Source organism: Tursiops truncatus, chromosome 20 (assembly GCF_011762595.2).
Source record: "Tursiops truncatus isolate mTurTru1 chromosome 20, mTurTru1.mat.Y, whole genome shotgun sequence".
Classification (NCBI taxonomy): Eukaryota; Metazoa; Chordata; class Mammalia; order Artiodactyla; family Delphinidae; genus Tursiops; species Tursiops truncatus.
The window spans coordinates 37649174-37672651 of NC_047053.1; the positions used below are offsets into that span (position 1 = coordinate 37649174).

At 39.9% G+C, this 23478-nt stretch overlaps 1 protein-coding gene across 4 annotated transcripts in view; it reads right to left on the bottom strand.

Annotated features, from left to right (window-relative positions):
- IKZF3 (IKAROS family zinc finger 3) overlaps positions 1-23478 on the bottom strand; it is an 89143-nt gene that overhangs the window by 7698 nt on the left and 57967 nt on the right. For 2 of the 4 annotated variants that reach the window (XM_073797238.1, XM_004311568.4), the window contains exons 4-7: positions 22692-22952; positions 21394-21561; positions 18572-18688; positions 9045-9161 (exon numbers count right to left, since the gene is read on the bottom strand). In XM_073797238.1, coding sequence (XP_073653339.1) covers positions 9045-9161; positions 18572-18688; positions 21394-21561; positions 22692-22952 — 663 coding nt within the window. Of the gene's footprint in view, positions 1-9044; positions 9162-9275; positions 10328-18571; positions 18689-21393; positions 21562-22691; positions 22953-23478 lie in introns of those variants that run through there. The other 2 variants (XM_073797239.1, XM_019939343.3) reach the window with 2 other exon arrangements.

Genomic DNA, 23478 nt, shown 5'->3' on the forward strand with positions numbered 1-23478 from the left:
AAAATTTACTTGTGGTCACCCTCTCCTACTTCTCATGTCAAACTGCTGAGAAATTTTGAAAACAGAGTTTAGCCACCTTCAGGGCGTGTGGGTGTTGTGTGTTAGAAAACAGAGGCTCTCTGGCCACAGGGAAGGCAGGAGCGGGATCTTCAATGATGGCAGATGTGCTCAATGGTGAGTGGCTGGTAGAGGCAAGAGAAAGTGGGGAAGATGTGTCAAGGGCTGGAGGTGAGGCTAACATTATTGCTGATGCTTTTTCATTCTGTAGACATTGGATTCTGAGAGATTTGCTAAACCGTAGCCTCTCTTCCCTAACATCTCCTAGGCATGTTGTGGTTCCAGAACGTGGCACTGCCATACAGTAGAGGCTTCTGGGAAGACAAAACAGAAGAAAACAAAAAGGATTGGAAGAACCAGTTTCTGTTCTTGAGGTATCTCCAACCTAGTGGGAGAGAAATAAGACTTGGCTAGATGGAATTGGAGAAAAATAAATGTTAAAAGTTGAGAAAGGGCTGCCTTGCTCTATGGAAGCTTTTGATTTTCTTTTAAATGCCATGTTTGAGGCGTTTAAGCAGGGTGGGTGACGTGTCTTCTGTAAAAAGAATGAAAAGGGAAGGGCAGGGTGGTTTGTAAATATACAAACTGTATATTTAAGTGTTATGGGAATGCGAAAAATTCAGGAGTACTTGTGGAAGGGAAAGCATTCTTGGAAAACCTAAATTTTGAGAAGGGTCTTGATGAACTGGTAGGATTTAGATTTTCAGAGATGTAGAAGAGATATCCTAATTGAGGGATGAGCATGAATCAAGACAGACACGTGGGACCGTCCAAGACATGGGCTGGGAGGGGTAAGAGAGTCTGGTTAGAGCAAAATATCAAGAAGTGTGGAAGAAAGTATTTCTCCAAACTTCACTCAGCCCTCCACATTCCGCAATATTCATACCCCAGGGTGGTGTGGTGGTTGGGAGCACGAACTCTAGAGTCAGATGGTGTGGATTCGATGCTGCCTAGTTGTGTGACCTTGGGTAAGTCACCTAACCTGTCTATGGCTCCATGTCCTCACTTAAAATGGGGGTAATAATTGTACCTACCTCAATTGGTAAGCGCTTAGAACAGTGCCTGGCACATAGAAAGCACTTGGTAAATGTTAGGGTTTTTAATTTTGTTTGAATCAGCTCGCATTTCCTTCCTTTCTTTTTTTGCTGAAGAAATTTGTTTTTTAAGGAAACTTTATATCACTAACATAAACAGAAAATCAGAATCACTTGCCACAAATATAAGGTAACTATGAAAAATAAAGACAACGAAACAGCAATTTATTAAAGTTTGATCAGATACTGTAAGTACCTGGAGACAAAGATCCCCTCTCTCTTTGCTAAAAATAGAGATTACCAAGTGTGTGATTAGTGTTGAAGACAATTAACATCTTATTACGTCTAAATCTTTCTCCTTGGTATAATCAGGAAGATTGAAAGAGAACTAAAAAGAAAATAACTTTCTTGCCATGTAGATCAAGGTTTTCAAATGCTCTGTGAGCCTCCTGGCACTTTGCTGCCAACATTTTAGGAGATACTGAAAAAAGATAACACGCGGTGGGACCAAATGATGGGCATTCTGAATAACCAACCATAGGGTTTAGATTTGGACAAACGGCAAACCTCTATAAACCGCATTGAGCAAGAGATGCTTGTGGTCAAAATGTTATTTTCAGGATATTAATGTAACAGCAATGTGTAAGATGGACCAGAACAGTGAGAAACTGGAGACAAAAAGACCTGCTAAAAGATCCAATCTAATCAGATAGATTTGTCCTGTATCCCCACTACCTTAAGGCCAACCTGACAGTTTCCAGACAAATACCTGAGAGAAAAAGTATGCACAGAAAATCACCGTACCTTGGCAACTCCATAAAAAGGAACAGAAACGTAGACCTTTGCCAAAGTAATCAACGGTTCTTCTTTTCAACTGCCAGATTGGATAAGTCTCTGATTAGAGCTGTTTGGAAGAACGAGACTGAGGACATGAAAGCTGTCTAAAGTCACAAATATTCATTCCCCTGAAAGTGACACAGAAATGATGAACTTTGTTTCCTGGCCTTTTCAAGGTTACTGATGATTTTCCAGTGTGGTTGGATCTACTCAGTTCCCCAAATACCGGGGGTCCCTGGAAATCTTTTTAATCTTTTCGCCTAACAGAGAGGCTCCAGAAAGTTTCCGAGGTGGGGCAGGCACATCACAAACTCTGCTTTTATCTCTTCTCCCAAGAGTTGGTTTTACTTAACTAGGCCTACAATTTCATAATCTATACCACCTGCAGCACATGTCAGAAAACAGCTGAGTGCTGAAGTTGTAAGAGGCAAAACAATAAGAGGAAAATCAACCCCTGGATGAGTGGAAATATGTGACTGAGTTCTGTGGTTAACGCAGACCATTGTTCATTGTTAAGAAGATGGGAGAGCCTCAGATCTTCACGTGCACGCAACCTGCACTCATCAGGTCCCCTCATCTCCGAGTTACGGTAACTTGATTAGTGCAGATGATTATCAGTCACCTGTAGACACGATGACTCAATGTGTATGAAACTCAGAAGGGGTAAACTACAGTAATTGAAAAGCCAACAGCTCACGTTTCTTTAGTAATACACTCATAAAAAAGGTTACTCAAACCACAAGAGTGTAACTGCTCCCAAACCTGCACAGAGCTTCTAGTCCAGCTTCTAGTCAAAATCGTACCACACACGTTTGAGTGATTAATGAGAGAAGCTTCGTGCTGAATTACAGGTTTTCTCCCAATGATAGTACAAATGGCAACAACAAGTCCTAAGTTTAGAAACCAAGGCTACTTGGTTGGGCCGTTCCCTACCTGTGATCCCCTTTAAAGGTGTCAATCCCTACCATCTAGGCTTTGGTAACTCTGAACTGAGCAACTGCCTGACCTGAATTGCTGCAATGTGGTGAGGGCATATGGTTGTTGGCTTCTAAGTGCCAACCTGAAAGTACAGAATCATAGCCTAAAGCTAAAAGGGACCTTAGCTGAGCATGTGGATTTAGACCTCTGCCTTTGGGATGGAGGGACAAGATCCACTACTCTAACCTGTTTACTTCTCTGCTTCACAGTACCGAGCACTGTGCCTTATATATAATACCAAGAAGAATAGCTACTATTTATTGAGCCACTACTATATACTCAGTGCTGTCCTAGGTACTTTGCATATTGTCTCACTTTACCTAAGATGAATTATCATCTCTTAGTCAGATGAAGGACCTAAAGCACAAACGGGTTGATTAACTTGCTCAGGTTGCTCAGCTGGTAAATGGAGAACCAGGATGTGATCCAAGGGCCCATATACCTCAGGATATGGCTGAGCATTAACTGCTGTTTCCTGGCTGCTACCTCGCCCATGGCTGCACAACCCCACCACTAGCAATGACTTCAGATTCTCTGCTGGGATGGTTCCCATAGGCAGTAGAAAAGCAACTGTGCTTTGTTCCATATGGACCAGTAGCATGCATTCAAGAAATTTCTATGATGAACAGAGTTGTCATGATGTCCATAAAGTGCTTAACAGAGTACTGGCACATGTAAGCACTCAATAAGTGGTAGATCTATTATTATTGTTATTATTATTGTTATTTGCCTCACACCATGTTAAGTGTTTTGAAGAATACAAACTTAATTGCAATCCAGGAGGAGATGTAGTATGTACACAATTTCATTACAAATTAGTATCCTTAATACTATGTGGTGGAACAAAGTATAGAGTAGCCAAGAGAGTGGAGAGAGAAAAATACGGACCATGTCTCAAATATGCCACGTAACATGGGACAAATATTAATCTATTCTCTCCTCTAAAGTCTCCGTGAAATCTGAGGTGGTAATAGTGGTGGTGCTGGAGACAGTTACACAGATCACAAAAGGCAGACTGTTAAACTCGCCTTGAGTGCAGAGGGAGAACAGAGAAGAGAGAGAATTCAGGCAAGTATGGGAATGGAGACCACGTGGAGGTTTAGGGGGCAGATGGGAGGGAGGGCATTCCAGACAGTGAGCATGGAAAGAAGGATTACAAAGAAGTGGGACTAGTTCATTATTGGCTGAATTAAAAGATTAGTCGGCTGAAATGATACATTCAGAAAAGATAACTTGGAGACAGATTGTGAAAGACTCAGAACGCCTGGGTGGTTTGGATTTTATTCTGATGGGGAGCCATTGAAAGATTTTTTGAAGAGGAGGAGAAATTATTTGAACATTAGAAAAATAACAATTCTGAGGTTACAGTCATCATGATGGGATAATGTGAAATACTGGGGTTTTCTTTAAGCCTTTAAATTTCTTCAAGTCATTTAACTGTATCTGCTGATGCCTTCATACAATTTCCCATGTATCATCGATTGCTCGTACTCCAAGCACATATCCTCCCCCCGAAAAAGGGCAGGTAAGCAGGGTAAATGGAATATCTGATGATGATGATGGCTGATCTCAATTTAAATGAGACTGAAGTGGCTATAACACCTCTTCCAGGAGGAGGAAGGCAGAGGGTAGGAAGCCACAGAACGAGAAGCAGGAAGGAGGAGAGAGAACAGAGAGAGCCATGGGGGTGGCAGAGAGGAAAACTGAGCTGGAAACCACATTTTGTTGCTGCAGAAGCCTTTGTCCTCTGTGAGTCACCGTGAAGTGCTATTTGGTTGTCATCTGCCCTGATGGAGTCACCACAGATCTTTTCTCAAGAAAACACACCCTTAAGAGAGAATGACTGCCCTTCTTCAAGGCTTTTTCTTCCACCAGCTCTCAATGACTAGACCCTTCCCTTTCCAAAGCTCCTGTGTAGCACACATGACATGCACTGCTCTGGGTGACTTTCTGGGGGAGGAGGGCCTCGGACTGCAGCACTTTATAGACCCAGGCTCTGGCCCTGCTCTGTCACCTACTAGCTGCATCTCTCCATCTTTCCCTTCCCCCTTCCCTCCTTAGTAAAAGAACTTCACTGGGTGGTTCCTAATATCCCTTCAAGCTCAAAAACGTTATGACTTTTGATGCTTATAGGATTAGGGATTTTGGCTCTTTGGAAAGGGATGGGAGAAGATACTTTTTGCTTTTAGAAACAGGTATTAAAACTGCTTCCTGTTGCTCTGTTAACCAAAGCAGACAATTTCTCATTAGTTACTTCACAGGGAGAACCGACAGTGTTTGCTGAAGTGTCAAAACCTCACAACATGTTTACCGGGGGGGTGAGTGAGATCTTTTTTCATGTTCTTTTCAACACGAAAACTTCCTTTAATAAAGTAATACATGAAATTTTAAAAAATAGGGAGATGCTATGGTAACCACTTTGGTCTAAATAACACATCTGTTTTTGGAGAAAGAATGAAAATCAGAGAAAGAAATATGCAGAAATGTAGTCATTTTCCTCCTCCCTTCAGGAGAGAAATCTGGCCTCTATTTTGAGCCAAGTATTTGAAGATGGCCTAGTTAGAAGCATAGTCAAGCAAGTTTGTAACAGGAGAATAAGATTCAGAAAAAAGACAATCCCTAAAGGGCTTAGGTGCTAAAAGTAAGGTCTTCTTGTCCTTTGGAAAGAACAACTAAAAAGAATTATTTTGATGACGTAAAGATGCTGATTTCTAATGAATGTGTGTCAATTTATTTCCTATTTTATAGACAGCGATTCAAAATTTCTTGGAGAACTAGGGAAAAAGTGATTTCATTTTTCTCCTACTCTTCAACAGAGGCATGTTTTTGTGTTTCTAAATGCATTTAGACTTAATCCAATCCTTCCCTCTTCCTCAGTTCATCTCTAATGGATGAAAAATGCTATCTACTGGTAATTATCTCAAGCCTGTTAGGAAAGTAACAGGCTGACCTGATGGTATAATTTCACCTTTACCCTCATAGTTCAAGAGGTCAGGGAAGCCAAGCTGTGCAACTGTCAACAAGGATTAAAGGGAGTGACTCATTCTTCCTTCATACTTTACCCATTGCCATTTCCCTGGCAGCTGAATCTTTTCAGAAAATGATGCCTTGGAGAGGAAATATAGGAGAGAGAAGAGAAGGAGGGGAGACATTAGCCCCATATGTTTTATATCACTTCATCCCATATACTGCACAGTGTCATAATGTTCCTTTATTTTCCCCTTGATATTACTATTTTCTATCAAAAGGTGGATTCAGTTAAATGATTGAAGGGGTTTCTTTTAGTTTTAAAAAAATCTCTTAAGGTTCAGGGAATAAGCTAATGCTAGAGGATTAGAACAGTGCTCAGGAACAAGAATATCACGTATATGGCAGGAGCTCTGTAACCATTTGCATGATAAATGAATGGACGAAAGAACAAATGAATAAGTAGTAATGTACTAAGTAAAATATATAAATGTTGAACTAATGCAGCTGTTTTATAGATTCTCAGATTAAATGACATCTTCCTAAAAAAAACCTCCTAAATTATATACCATGGTTTATAACATAAAATAACATACCATATCTGTACAACCTTGAGAAAAAAGTTATCTGAAGTTATACATATGGGTTTATAAACAAAAAGTGGTGCTCATTATTGCTGCCTTTTATAATTCATCTTGCAGACTTACAGAATGGTAGAGCTGCGAGGGACCTTCTCGATCACTTCAACACCTGTTCAGTCTACTCATTTCACAGGTGAGTAAACAGAGGCCCAGAAAGGTTACGTGATTTGTCTAAACATACACAGTTAAGAAATGACTGAACTGGAATCACAACCTCAGTCTTTTGGCTTCTAATCCAGTGCTCTTCCTACTGCACCTTACCACAATTTATAAAAAAACCAAAAATTCCCCCAGCTATTCAGGGCCCCAAAGTCCAGAAGTTGCTACCTCAGCTCAAATCAAGAGCTAACTCTACTGGGTTTCCTGATTCCATCTCAGAGAGAACATGATGGTTCAGAAGATGACAGAGATCAGTACCTACAAGATCAGCACCTCTCCTGAGTCTGGAAATGGAAGAGTGAAAATCCTCTGGTCACAATGGTAATAAACAAATGGAATGGATCCCCTATGCAATAAGCAAAATGGCATGGACTTGGACATGTGAAACATGTGTTTTTAAACCCATGAAGATACCAAAGCAACTTTTATCTTATTAAGTAGGGCTTTAGCTCAAGGACAGGTTTAGGGCAACTATGTGGACTAAGTACCTTCTCTCATATTTTAGTTCTCTTAGACCAACATGCATTGACCATAACTGGATTGAAATTAAGTTACTTTACATTTTTTTTCTTTCCCATTTCTCCCCATGTTTCTCCCCACCCATATCAGCTGCAGCCATTTCTACAGCCAAAACATCCACCAAATTAAATTATACTCATGGCATAGAATAACAATCCAAGTTTCCTTTTGTACGCCAGTCAGAACCTCTTCACATAAGTACAGCTCAAAAGAGGTATGAGCAATGCTCTAAGATAACGTCTTGGAATCACAATTGGTCCACTGTGCCTAAACCCCATATAGAAGTCACTACACGCCCCCTGACATTTCTCACCAAGGAGAGGGAAGATGGTAAAGAGGATAGGGTCTCTCTGAAATGAAATTCACCAACTTTAGTCTGACACAGTTTATTCTTAAAGTGACTAAAAGAATACAATAACTTCTCAGTCAAACAACATAAAGTAAATAAGTATAAATACCAAGCTAGGAGGACAGGAATAAAGACGCACACGTAGAGAATGGACTGGAGGACACGGGGAGGGGGAAGGGTAAGCTGGGACGAAGTGAGAGAGTGGCATGGACTTATAAATACTACCAAATGTAAAATAGATAGCTAGTGGGAAGCAGCCTCATAGCACAGGGAGATCAGCTCAGTGCTTTGTGACCACCTAGAGGGGTGGGATAGGGAGGGTGGGAGGGAGACGCAAGAGGGAGGAGATATGGGGATATATGTATATGTATAGCTGATTCACTTTGTTATACAGCAGAAACTAACACACCATTGTAAAGCAATTATACTCCAATAAAGATGTTAAAAAAAAAAACAAAAACAAGCTAGGTAGCTTTGAAATATATGGGTTCTTTCAATATATCTCTATAATTCACATAAAATTAAAAAACTAATTGGACCAGAATAAAGTTTAACCAGATTTAAAAACCAGGAAGGCACTTGATATCTGTAAAAGCTATTGAAAAGAATAAACACAAAAGGACTGAAGTAAGAAATCAACAGCAGCAGCAAGTAGCTTTGGAAAAACAGACTGACAGGTTTCTAAAATATTACTGGTGTTGAGGGAGGTCTATTTTCGTGTGATAACTATTTTTGTTCAATATCACCGACTTTCAATTTATAGCAAAACCAATACGTTCAATTCAGCTGCCTACTTCACAAATACAAATCTATTTAAAATATCATAGTCACATTTATGTAAACATCTGGGAGAATTCAACACAATATTTCTGCCATTTGGCAGTCCTAACACTTTAATGGACATAATTATTTCTTAGCCATCTCATTCTTGCTGTATTTTTTGACAATGTGAAAACCAATGGTATAAAAATTAACTCCAGTAAGACAAATGATTAAATCAAACCTTGTTATTTAAATCTATGCATTCCCAACCACTTTCTCTTAAAACCAATTCTCAATCAAATTCAAGAAAATATGGCAATACATTTTAGGGCATGAAAAAAGTTTGAGCCTGATAAGGGAACCAAGTTGTAAAACATAGTTGCAAAAGATTACAAAAATGCTATCTTGAACATCTTACTGGTATCAATTGCACAAACTCTCTCATGGAACATATGTCATTCGGAATAAAGAGGAAGGAACAGCATTTTTAACACCAACTTCATTTAAGAAATTGGATACCAAATAATCCCATCTTCAGTAGTTAAGATTCTTTAGTTAAAATATTTTATCATTTGCTCTAGTTACCAAAATGAATCCTGAAGAATAAAAGTTGTACAATGGAAAATCAATTACCTTATTTTAACAGAGATTAAACTAGGAAGGGCCTGTGTAGTAAGCATCCTATGTTATCTCATTCAAACTATCTGCTAACAACAGCAGGAAAATGGGTTGTATTCTTACCAATGAATTTCTGAGGCATTGAGCTTTTTCGCTTTGCCACATTGCTTGCTAATCTGTCCAGAACGAGAGCTCTTTCACTTCCCATCTCTGCTTTGATGTGTCTTGCCTCCGCACTTGCTGGTTTGGAAAAATGAAAAAAGAAGAGGGAAAAGAACACGTTGACAAATGGAGAGAAAAAGAAATAAACTGGAAGGAAAAGTGTCAGAGGTCTGATGCAAACTCTGTTGTTACCTGTTATTACTGCTCAGATTCTTGCCTGGGTTACCTGCTGTGGTCAGTGAAGCCAACACCAGGGCACATTCAAATCTTGCAGTCTTATGCCGACATGGGAAAGCCCAACCCATCCCCAACCAGTACCTTCATTAGCAAGAGGAAGTATTAAATAAACAGCCTGGACGTGGTTGGTTGCAAAAAGATAGATAGATGGAGATCTTCTAACCCCCGATCAGCCTTCTTTCTGATTCTGAGTAACTGCATGTGACACCTGCAGACTGATATAATTCTTCTTAACAACTTTGAAAAAAAAAGGCCGGTGCCCCAGATTTACTGCTATGTTTATGTTAATAGCACTTTTGAAAATAGATACACTTACCCAGACAGCGAGAAATCTACTCAGTGATTTGTGTATTGAAATTCTGAGTGTTTTTTTCTTTTTCTTTTTTTTCCAGCATGCTCCTTTCAGTTCCTGTCTTTTAAATTATATTTTTCTGGTCTCTGCATTATCTGTTTCATATGCTCTTCACATTTCAAAACTGTCTCAGTTAAAATTTCCCTGAGCAACACTTCTGTCTTGAAATTAAAGAACAATTTGTATAATGCATCTTTATTATATTTCTAATGAAAAATGTGAATAAAAACTGCCTAAGAATATGGTCCAATTGTCAATCCACAAATAGACCTTTAAGTGGTATAGGTCTGTTGTTCTCAGACCTGCCTGAACATTAGAATCACCTTAAGAGCATAGAAGACACACATGCCCAGGCCCCGCTTCAGATCAATTAAATCAGGATCTCTGGTGTAGGGGCCTAGGCAACAGCATTTTTTTTTTTTTTTTTTTTTTTTTTTTTTTTTTAGCGTTACGCGGACCTCTCACTGTTGTGGCCTCTCCCATTGCGGAGCATAGGCTCCGGACGCGCAGGCTCAGCGGCTATGGCTCACGGGCCCAGCCACTCCGTGGCATGTGGGATCTTCCCGGACCGGGGCACGAACCCGCGTCCCCTGCATCGGCAGGCGGACTCTCAACCACTGCGCCACCAGGGAAGGCCGGCAACAGCACTTTTAAAGCTCTCCAGATGATTTTTTTTTTTTTTTTTTTTATTGCGGTACGCGGGCCTCTCACTGTTGTGGCCTCTCCCCTTGCGGAGCACAGGCTCCGGACGCGCAGGCTCAGCAACCATGGCTCACGGGCCTAGCCGCTCCGCAGCATGTGGGATCTTCCCGAACCGGGGCACGAACCGGTGTCCCCTGCATCGGCAGGCGAACTCTCAACCACTGCGCCACCAGGAAAGCCCCTCTCCAGATGATTTTTAAGATGCAGCAAGAATTGAGAACCGCTAGAAGAATATATAAATAGTGCCAACATCGAATCAACTAAATAGTAAATTGGAATAAATATAGTACAATTTAGTCTGGTACATCAGGCAATACCCAATGAGAGTTTATGTCTGAAGTTCAAAGAGATACCAGCTGCTCTAAATACAAGGCTTTAAATGTTAACACATGATGCTAGCCAAAGCTAGGGATCAGTAAACTTTTTCTGTAAAGGGTCAGATAGATAGTAAGTATTTTAAACTTTGTGGGACACGTACAGTCTCTGTTCCATATTCTTTGGTTCTTCCTTGACCTTTAAAAATGTAAAAACCCCTGTGCACAAATAGGCCGCTGGCTACATTTGGCCTGAGGGTCATAGTTTTGCTCACCCCTGCCCTAAGCAAACATGTTATGATGCTACAAACATTTCCCTCTGTTTTTTCATAAGCATTTCAGGGTGTCCAAGCTAAAATGAAGTATCTGTACATTCTTAATGTCTCTAAGGAAGAAGAAATTGAAATCAGCTTAAGTGACTAGAGTAAAAAGCAAGTGATGATTTTTACAGAATGGACTTTTTTTCCCCCAAATACATACACAGATTTAGGAATTGTCAGTGCTCATTCTGTAGCTGAAGAGTTTGCTGTGTGAAGAGATTCTGATATACAGAAAAAATGTCACAAGTTCCATGGTCTCTCAGATATTCAGTATCGTAAATGGACATGCCCAGAGAGAATAAAACTGGCCATCTCTGAAGTAAATGAAAGACAAAAAAAGACCTCAAGGAAGGGACTTCCCTGGTGGCACACTGGTTAAGAATCCACCTGTCAATGCAGGGGACAGGGGTTCAATCCCTGGTCCAGGAAGATCCCACATGCCGCGGAGCAACTAAGCCCGTGTGCCACAACTACTGAGACTGCGCTCTAAAGCCTGTGAGTCACAACTACTGAGCCCACGTGTCTGGAGCCTGTACTTTGCAACAAGAGAAGCCACCACAATGAGAAGCCCGCACACTGCAACGAAGAGTAGCCCCCACTCGCCACAACTAGAGAAAGCTCATGAGCAGCAACGAAGACCCAACGCAGCCAAAAATAAATAAATAAATAGATAGATAGAAGGAAAGACCTCAAGGGCAAGACTATCAAGAACGGCCAGGGTGGGAGACCAAAGCCAAATGAGAAAGAGAGAATTCAAAGTATTAAATATTTTTCATTTTATTATTGGCATGGTTTTGGTTCTGTTTTTTTAAAACTCCTTGACAGTCATTACACAATAAATTATAAAGCTCAGTGTTTTAAAAATTCAAGAATAATGGCTCCAAAAATGAATAAGAGAAGAGAATGATGACAATGACCATATTTACTAGACTTTGTGAGTTTCTTATCAAAAATAATTCTATGCTCTAAAGAAATAAATCCCAGCCTCCAGTTTAAGCTATAACAACACTATTTGTGTAAATGAAAACAATAAGGGTCCGAATAAGGGAACTGGGCAGCTTTGGGGCCAGTGGTAAGGCACTGCGACTTTAGCTGACCGATCGTTGTAAATAACGGGCACTTTAATGACAGAACACTGCTGTTGAGTGAAGTGGGTTAAATTCTGTCCAGCACAGGGATAGGTTTAAATGACCAAACAGGAAACTATTATACATATTATTTCCTTTCACACAAACCACCACCAGATGTGGCACTACCCAGAGCCCCAAGAGCAGAGAGATGAAAGACAAAGGCCTGGGATTTGAAATAAGTTCCTGAGGCTGTTAGAAGGAGGCTTTTTCTTAGAAGCATCAGAGAGGCAGCTAAGTTTGTGCTTTGACTAGGAACATTCATTCTGGTTCCAGCAACTTTGAGAGCATTAAAGCCAGGTAAGGTCCTCCCCCACCCCCATGCCTACCCCATGTAGTTATTATCAAAAAAGATTTATAGTAAAACAAGAATGAAAAACAGTACTTTGGGAATTTTTAACTTTATCCCCATTTTACCACTACTCTTATTAAGTCTTTTAGTTACTCCTCTAACGGCCCCATCATTACCCAGAGATCTGTTTGTCAGTCCCAGTACTTACTGCAAGCATTAAGCTGCCAGTCTAGTTTTCCCATTCGGCTCTCAGCATCTCCCTACATTTTACCAAAGCCACCATCAATTACCACAAGCATCTTTCCGAGGACACATACTCTATATACTCTATATTTGGAAGGAGGGTAAAGCGGGGATACGCTGACCTAAATAACATAATTGGGGCATGTCACTAAATGGCAACCTTCAGAGATAACATCATCTTTTATCCCTGGTTACTCACCAAGCTTGTCATGACAGTCATTTCTAGGTAAATCTTACTCTGGAAATCAGTGACCAAATGCCTGACATTTAAAAAGATAAAATTCTGGAGTGTTTACGGAGAGACTGATAATTTGAGGCAAGGGTGGAGACTTTCCCATATTCCACAACTCTGGTTGGATTGAAAGGAATCCTCTGAAACTACTAATGTAGAGGGCTGCCATCTACCCACACCCACCCGCAGGGTCATTCACTCAAAATATCAGCTCCAAGATCCCAATCCTCACTGTACATGTGAACACACTCTAGAGATTAAGTTCATCTTTACTGAGTTAACTGTGTTTTCTAATTGGCAAGTTAGGCAAAGGCTAAAGTTTCAACTGACTATGGTATACTCTCATTTTCTTTCCCAAACTCTCAGTCTTGTGCCTTGCAGTTGTTGGACAGCTGCTGTACTAAACGAACACCCTTTAAAACACAAAGAAATGCTTTGGAGTCAAGCCAATCTCTTTGGGATTACAAGGAGTTTAGGCAGTACACTGAAAGGGGGAAAAGAAAAAAGAGGACTTGGCGTTTGGTCCTCTGCTTCAACTTTAAGACCCAACTGTCTATTTATACAAATAGTCTAGACTTGTTATCTTGCCACATCACATCTCAGAATGTAAGTGGAGGGAAACCAGTTTGGCAAGATAGTAAGGGAACAAGATAATGGGTTTAAACGACGAAATAGGAAATCCGTTCCTGGGTGGTGTTTGGCAGTTTAGTGTTGCAAGGGGTGGGTGTGGGGAATATGGGACGGTGGCAAGGGACAATTTGCACACTTGGTTCATGAGTGAGCACAGTGGGAGTAGGACTATAATTCGGGGTCAACTCCCCTTCATGTTACTTGCCTACTAGTATATAGTGGATATACCCATTTTCATTAGCAAAATGATTTTAATGACATGTTGAAAAAATAAATAATAAAACTCATACGAAGTCAAAATTACAGAATAGGTTACTACCTTTAATCTCTGCAAAAATATTAATAGTTTGTCTGGGTTTTAGCTAACTGTTTGCATGATGCCATTTCTATTTCAAAGTGATTGCAGATTTAACTATATAATTCGTTGTGTTTTTGTTTTTGTTCAAAATCCTTCATTAGATCTTGACGTGTTAAATGGATCTCAAATAAGAGGCATTTCTTCCTGTCTCTTCTATGGTGTGGTCAGCCAGTAACTGATGGAGAGTGGAACAAAGGGGTGTTATTATGCAATAAGAATTGTCTAACAAGAGACTGCTATCAAAGAGCAAGGCAGGTTCTAACAAAAAAGTTACATAAAACTGTTGCCTTTTTGAGCAAGTAGAATGAATACTACTTGTTGAGTTAGTATTGATTTTCTAATAATCTGTTGGGGAAAGAGACATTTAAAACACTTTAAGCTTTTTCTTTGGACTGCTATTTGGTAAAAATATAAATTTATTCTGAAACTCTCATGCTTGTATTATCTCAACCGCAACAATGAGAATGAAGATAAAAGGTTTTGACTCCTAGATTCATAAATAAATATAATTATTCAATTAGTTTAAAAATCTTGTTATTACTAGAACTCATTGTCATACAAAAATATGTCCTACTCCAAGTATTCATAATTTGTGTGAAATGAGGCTAAATGAATCTCTATACCAGCTGTTAGTCCCTTTCTGGAATAAGGATCAAGCTAATGAGAAAATGAAATCTGTGATCGTCTATATTCATTCTTCTTTTCATATATACTCCATTAAGACAGGATTAGAGTATCTTGATGATGTCTGGTATAAAAACTTGGACTGAAGTAACACTATCACATGTATCTCTATTAGACCTTTATATTAACAGATCAAGTACCTGGTCCCTTGTTGGACTGTGAATACTTTAAGGGTAGGGGCTTAACCTTCACTCATCTTTATAAACAGCTCTGACACACAGCCTGGCACATGAGAATCCAACGCATGCTATCTGAACAAAAGAAAATGATTAGCAAGGCCAGAAGTCCTGTTGCCCAACACGACCTTCTTTTGCAGATTGGTCTCCGGTCCAAGACCTTTTCATTCGTTCTGCTTCCATAAAGACCTGCTTCCTGACTGGGGCAGGTTTGTCCCAAGGCTTGGCTCTCACTCTAGGCTGCACTTCAATTTACAATAAGCCCTTGATGAATAAGTGCCACATCCACAGTGCAGCAGCATCACTTTAAAAGCTAGGGATGGGGCTTCCCTGGTGGTGCAGTGGTTAGGAATCCACCTGCCAATGCAGGGGACACCGGTTCGAGCCCTGGTCCGGGAAGATCCCACATGCCTTGGAGCAATTAAGCCTGTGTGCCACAACTACTGAGCCTGCGCTCTAGAGCCCGTGAGCCACAACTACTAAGCCCACATGCCACAACTACTGAAGGCTGCACACCTAGAGCCCATGCTCTGCAACAAGAGAAGCCACCGCAATGAGAAGCCCACGCACTGCAACGAAGAGTGGGCCCCACTCGCTGCAACTAGAGAAAGCCCGGGCACAGCAATGAAGAACCAACGCAGCTAAAAATAAATAAATAAAATAAATAAATTTAAAAATAAAATAAAAGCTAGGGAGGTACCGCTGGTGACACTATATTGGTCAGGCTCAAAATGGAACACTGTGTCCAGACTGGGACTCCCAATTTTAAGAAGGAAACAGAAATGGAAACCACGTAGGGAGCTGTGGCAATAGTTAAAGGATTGGCTTGTGTTTGAGTAAACATTCTTTATATTTTGAATTTCAGGAAAAATCATGAGAACTATTTGAAATATCAAAGATAGACAGGACATGCAGTATTTATTATATTTGATTAACCTGTGACTTTATACACTTTCTAACCTGAAACCACCATAACGACATATTTGTTTTTTTAAAAAATCAAGAGTTGCTGACTTAGTTGACCCTTTATTTTTTTGCTGAGACTTAAAGTGTGTTGCATGGATCCATCAAACCAGCCTATGAAATGCAAATTAACTCAACCTCCGTATTTCAGTATTTCCTGAATCACCTTATACCACTGAAGATAGTGAAAACATTTCTTTTGATACTTTTCTAATATGAAATTCCTAAAAAAGGTCATGGGAATGGGAAGTAAGGTTACCTTACTTCAAAATCAGTAATTTTGAACTTACTGTTCATAGAGGATGTTTTACTCAATTTTTTCCCCTGCTTCCAGGACAATCAAGACATATGCATATGTATGTGCCTATTAGTATGTGTGTTACTCTACTCTTGCTAACTAGATAATACATAACCTTTAAAATATATATAGCTAATTAAGCCATTTTTCCAAAAGTGGGAAAAAAACCAAATGTCCATTAACTGATAAATGGACAGATAAAATGCAATGAATCCATATAATGGAATATTATTCAGCCATAAAAAGGAATGAAGTACTACCACGTGGATGAACCCTGAAAACATTATGCTGAGTGAAAGAAGGCAGACATAAAAGGCTACACATTATATGATTCTATTCACGTGACATGTTCAGAATAGGCAAATCCACAGAGACAGAAAGTAGATTAATGGTTGCTGGGGGCTGGAGAGAGGGGGAACAGGAGTGACTGCTAATAGGTACAGGGCTTCTTCTGGGAGTGACAAAAATGTTATGAAATTAGAGTGGTGATGGTTGTATAACTTTGTGAATATGTTTAAAACTACTGAATTGTACACTTTAAAAGGGTGAGTTTAATGGTATGTGAATTATGTCCCAATATGTCTTTGAAAATAAAAAAAATAGCTAATCATGAAAACAACAAAAGTTCTAGTGATTTTTAAGTAAGTCACTGAATTTTTGATGAGTCTCAATATCCTCACCTCTAAAATGAACAGGTGATAGGGAGGGTGGGAGGGAGGCACAAGACGGAGGGGCTATGGGGATATATGTATACATACACCTGATTCACTTTGTTATACAGCAGAAATTAACACAACATAGTAAAGCAATTATACTCCAATAAAGATGTCAAAAAATAAAATAAAATGAACAGGTGGGATTAGATGCTCTCTTTAATCCTTCTTGCTTTAAATACCAATGATTCTATTTGGAATATAATAGATTTTCATAACTTGAGAATTTCTCACAGTAAGAGCTTTGTCTATTGTCTGAAATGGAACGTCAAGTAAAGATGCCCAGGTATTGCCTGACTAACCTTAAGCATGTTGCTTTAAGACGTCAAAACCCAAGTTTTAGGTGCCTTTTTTTTTTTTTAAGAGTAAACATTTCTTTTTAGAAATAAGGAGGAAATTCAACTCCTTGATAAAACTAAAGATGCCATCAGGATAAAAAGCAGAAGCAGTGCAAACCAACAGAATTCAGTTGGCCAGCTCCTAACACCATAAAATAGGCTTTATCTAAAACAAAAGGTTCCTCTCACTCAAAACGGGTACAGTTAAACTACTCATGATTTGCACTGCATTTTTCCTGAGTTTCACATTGTTTCTGTCACTTTTTTGTAATCTTTCTGTTTTAGAATGTTCAAACGATTCAATTGCAACTACTGCTGTCAAACACCAAATCCCACGAGGGTTTATACCTACTCTAAACAAGCAACTGGTTCAAGTAAACAAATAAAAATATCAGGCAATCCAAGCTGCAGAACCAGGCTGATGGTCAACTATATGGGTCAAAGGACAACTGCAGAGATGTGACACAAAAAAGTTTCAGGTTATTTCAACTCAAGAATGAAAGGAAATAAAACCACAACTGATACATGGAAAGACATCCAGTGTTTCAACCAATTGTCACTAGGCATGTAATTCAAAACACTGAATAAAATATGAAATTCCCAGAACCAAACATAAGCATCACAATAAATCATATGAGTTGACAAATACATGATCTGGCGGCCTTGCGCAAAGAAAATCCTTTTGGTTTTAATGGACTCTGCCTTTGCCACCCCTCACACTGCCTTTACCCTCAATCTTTACCATTTCAGTTAATGGCAACTGCATTCTTCATCACATCCCACAACAATCTGTTAAGAAATCCTGTTGGTTCTATCTTTAAACTATACTGTATAGAGTTAAAACACTTTGTACCACCTCTACCATTACCAAGACATAATTTTTTCTTGCTTGAATTATTGCAGTGGCCTTCTAACTGGACTCCCCAATTTCTAATCTTATCCCAAATACAACCTATCCTCAGTAGCAAGTAGAGTGATTTTTTTTTCAAATGAGAAGTCCAATCACGTCACCTCTCTGTTCAAAATCCTCTGAAGATTTTTAATTTCACTCAGAGAAAAATCCAAGTCTTTACAATGGCCTACAAGGCCTGATAAGAGCTGGTTTCCTATTTCCTCTCTGGCCTCATGTCCCACTACTCACTCTGTTCCAGCCACAAAGGGCTAGCTATACTTCTTCAAATTCAAGGCCCAGGTCCTTTTCACTTGCTATTTCCAAGTTATCTGCAGGGCTCTCTCCTTATGCTTTTAAGTCTGTTAAAATGTCAGCTCCTTGATGTTTTTCCTGATTTACCATCAGCCCCCAGTACCTGCATTATTTTTCTCAATAGCAATTACTACCTTCTCTTGTGTAAGGTACTTATTCTCTTTGTTTCTAGTCTGTCTTTCCCGATGAAAATATAAACTCCAGGAGGGCAGGATTTTTTTGTATTTTTGTCTACTGTTGTATCCTACCACCTAGAACAGCGGATGCTCACTAAATATGTGCAGAACGGTGTCGCATGAACTCACCAGTCTCAGCCAGGTCAGTGCTCTGAAGAAATGTACGGCAGCGCTCCTTGTGCTCCTCAAGGGAACTTCTCTGCTTGTAACTCCTGCCGCAAAACTCACATTTATAGGGTTTCTCAACTATAAGGAGAGCACAAGGGGTACTCAGTGACCCTCAGGGGTTATAGAACAAATGGTGTATTGGGGCCCTGTGAAAACTGTCCACTAGGAATGAGACTGCTGACAGAAGCCAGAGTATTTGGATACTTGTGCACTTACAATTACTTTTAAATTTAGTCAACTGAAATAAGGTTATGGCCTATGATTGACTATCATGTTATTCTTTGAAAGGATAGGGTCTTTTCACAAATGAAAGGATTTGGATTTAATGACTATCATGGAGCATAGTGTTTTGGCTCCCGATCCAATCTTGCTTCTTCAGGAAAAAAATAAAAATAGGAACTTTTTATTTTTCAAGGAGGTTAGTGTGGTTTAAGAATGAAGTAGGGGGCTTCCCTGGTGGCGCAGTGGTTGAGAGTCTGCCTGCTAGTGCAGGGGACACGGGTTCGAGCCCTGGTCTGAGAGGATCCCACATGCCGCGGAGCAACTGGGCCCGTGAGCCACAACTACTGAGCCTGCGCGTCTGGAGCCTCTGCTCTGCAACAAGAGAGGCCGCGACAGTGAGAGGCCCGCGCACCGCAATGAAGAGCGGCCCCCGCTTGCCGCAACTGGAGAAAGCCCTCGCACACAAGTGAAGACCCAACACAGCCAAAAATAAATAAATAAAATTAAAAAAAAAAAGAATGAAGTAGGAAGAAATCCCATATTCTGCGACATCCAGCTGGCTGTAAGTAAAGAATGCTGCAGTTTGTGGGAGTTAGTCATTCAGTCTTTTTAGAGCATTGACATATTTCGATAAATGTAGCTTGTCCTTGCTCAGTGGCTATAGCAAAGTCTGGGCTCAATCAATAAAAACTGACCTAACCAACTAAGGATAGTTTTTGTTTTCTTTTTTTAAATTAATTTATTTATTTTTGGCTGTGTTGCGTCTTCGTTGCTGCGCACGGGCTTTCTCTAATTGCGGCGAGCAGGTGCTACTCTTTGTTGCGGTGCGCGGGCTTCTCATTGTGGTGGCTTCTCTTGTTGCGGAGCACGGGCTCTAGGCACGCGGGCTTCAGCAGTTGCAGCACGTGGGCTCAGCTGCTGTGGCTCGCGGGCTCTAGAGCTCAGGCTCAGTAGTTGTGGCGCATGGGCTTAGTTGCTCCGCGGCATGTAGGATCTTCCCGGACCAGGGCTCGAACCCCTGTCCCCTGCATTGGCAGGCGGATTCTCAACCACTGTGCCACCAGGGAAGCCCCTGAGGATAGTTTTGAATAATAGAAATAAGAAGGAATTGCCAAAATGACTTCATCTTAACTTCTAAGATAAAGCAAAAGTTTCCTCAAAAGTTCATCCATACAATTCAGGCCACCTTTAACCTCCTAACTCCTCCAAATGAGTTATTTTTTAAATTATGTAAGTAATAACTTCAATTCTGTGTGCGGGGCTAGCCTTTCTGACTTGTCGATGAAATATACCCCATGAATTTTTCAGTTTTAGGGACTGAGATTTTTTAATTTTCTAATCCTCTTGCTCGGTTTAAAACAGTGCCTTTGGGACTTAAAGCACTAAAAGATCCTTATGGAATCCCAAGTTAAAATAAATGCAGCTCTGTTAGGGCTAAGAATGTTAAGTTTCTGCATAAATTGGGGTCCTCTAGAATCTGTCTTAAAAATGACTATTATTGTTGGATCTTACTTGGAAAAAGCAACAGAAAAGAACTACTCTAATTTTTTGGACCAAACTCAGTCGTAATTCATTACTTTGAACAATGAGCTGTAAAAGAAACCCTCCTTTTGCCACTTATGATCTCTCATGGTGGGTTTCGTTGGGGCTGATTTGTTTAATGCTTAGTCTCTGCATTGTGACCAGTTGCGGGTTTGGGGCTGGGTTTTCATCAAAGCAGAATGTGAATTGACATAAAAACAAAGCTCTTCAATTAAAATTTTGTCAGATAACATCAAGAACATGAGGTCCCAAATTTGAAAATAAACTCAGTTTTATTTTTCTAGGAGGGAAATTCTAAATGTTGAAAAAAATGTATCTTCCGTGGTTAAAATAGGAGCGAAAACATCAAGACAGAACATAGCTTTTTATGAATTCTTACTGCTGCTCATCTTTTAGAGACTAAAAATAAATAGGCTGATGAAGAAGAAAGTTGGGTTTAAGAAATTTAGCTCATATATACCTAAAACTAATACTATGTTATATTGTCAATTATATCTCAATGCAAAAAAAAGAAATTTAGACCAGAATGGCCAAAACTCCCCAATTTAGCCCAGACTAGCCAAAACTAACCCCCAACAATGAGTCATACCCAGTTTACAGTTTTACATAATTTACAAACAGTACATCATTTGCTTTATCCAGACTTTTGAATGAAAAGTATGTGTGTATATTTTTAGGAAAATAATCTTTTAATAAAGTTTACCATAAAAATACTGATGGCTATAATTTTTTTTGCAAAAATTAAAAAAGCATTTTTATAGGGCAGGCTTTTCCTGTCTGACTGTGATGTTCTCTAGGGGCGCAAAGATGGTACGGAGGTGATCAACCCCATTGAGCCAGACGGAGAGCAATTAACGCCTTAATGGAAGTGTAATTAGCCCTAGAGGTCTCTGCTGTTGTAACCCTTCAGAACCGGAGTGACAGATTAAAACCTCCACACTTAACTCTTTCTAGTTTCCGCAATGGGCACTGAGGAACACACATTAACTAGATATGGAATGCTCATTGCTCTCACTTACCAGAATGTGTCCTAAGATGACCTGTGAGTGCATCTCTTCTCTGGCATGCATAGTTGCAGAGGTGACACTTAAAAGGTTTTTCCCCTGTGTGCAGTTTAATGTGGCGGAGGAGGTTACCTTTCTGAGTAAAAGATGCCCCACACTGATTACACTGGAATGGGCGTTCACCTTTAAAAAGGACAAAAAAGAGATTTCTGATCACCCAGCAAGTGGCGAAACATATGCACAGATTAGATGCCTATGGCAAAAGCTCATTTTTTAGATAGTTTCTGTTCGTATTGGGATCAGATGGGAGCTGTATTTCAAAGCAAGCCTAAGACTTACTTATGGAATCTTCCCTCCAGAAGAGAAAAAGCACTCACCTAGCAAGGCTACTTGAGGCATCTTGTCTTGGATCAGAGCAAAACAATAAGAGCAGCTTTAGAAGTGCTTTCTAGATTTAAGTTTTTACATTACTTAGCATTCCTTTTGAATGTAATCTCAATCTGTAAAAAGAGTCACAGACTGAAGTCCTAACAAGGTATAAAGAGCCAGCAGTGTTTTTTTTCTTTAATTCAAGAAATGCTTTTTAAAGTCGTCATATCCGATGTCAGATGAAATCTATTGGGCTCACTGGGAGTGTTATGTTTGTATGCATTTCTATTGACTGCCTTTTTGTTGTCCGAAAATAAATTTTTTAAAATTGTTAATAAAAGCTATGTCCTGGGCTTCCCTGGTGGCGCAGTGGTTGAGAGTCCGCCTGCCGATGCAGGGGACACGGGTTCGTGCCCCGGTCTGGGAAGATCCCACATGCCGCGGAGCGGTTGGGCCCGTGAGTCGTGGCCACTGAGCCTGCGCATCCGGAGCCTGTGCTCCGCGACGTAAGAGGCCACAGCAGTGAGAGGCCCGCGTACAGCAAAAAAAAAAGCTATGTCCTTTCATCTACCAAATTTGAACTCAATACAATGAGATCTGCTTTTTTAAAAGTTATGCAAAAATATATGAAAGACGCCTAAAAAGCATATCACACAATTTAACTCCCACTTATTAACTGAAGAAAAATATGTGGCTGACCTAGAACACTGTGCTCTCTACAGTCTTCTTTTATTCATAGCATTTGCAATATGTTTGCCAAATGCACCATGAAGCAGGAATAAAAATCACTGGGTAAATGGAAATACAGAGAGGGAGAGATACATCAGAATTTTAGCAAAAACCAATGAAAGTAATCAAAAGTAAGTCTTAAATACCACAACTTCTTTTCTCCTGTGGTTGAATTAGGACAGTTTTCAGAACAATGGATAAAGGAGACTATTTACCAGTATGGCTCCGCTTATGAACCATTAAGACATTGAAGCTAATGCAGGATAATCCACACACATCGCAGTTCATCTTGCCACTGGTTGGCCTGCTGCTATCGTATGAGACAACGTGTCTCTCCAACTTAATGTTTTCATATTCATTATATTCTCTTGAATAGCTGTAAGGAACTTCAGGCTCTTCTGCATTTCCCAAGGGTTCTGGCTTTAAAACATTCTCATCCCCTTCACTGTATTCATCTTTCACTTTCATTGAATCATCTGCAGGGAGGAAAATGCAAGAAATGAACAATGATTGGTTTTGGAGCTATCAAAGCAGCTCAAAGAGCAGAGACCCACAACTGACAATTAAATACCAAATGAAGCTAACAATATTGTACATCCACAAAACAAGAAAATACCATTAGGATGATCACACGTTATTTGAATTCAGAACCATAGTCAGGGGAAAACACAGACACATGCACGCGCCTGCGCACACGCGCGCGCACGCACACAAAGAGATGACAGCGTTTTAGGCCATCCAGAAAATTAGAGAGAATAGATTTTAGCTATAACTGTTCAAAGCGACTATGAAGAAAACATTTTGAGCAATTCTTCTCCAGTACCGGGGGAGGAGAAAGGTTCTCAGATTTAGTACTCTTTTGGTGGTTGCAGTTACAAGGCAAGGTGATGTTCTCCTTGGCTTCAAGAAGAAAATGCTGCTTTAATTCTTCAATTGCATCCAATTTATGCCACTAAGACTGAGAGTTGAATAGTTAACATGTTTTTTTCTGATTTTAAGCCA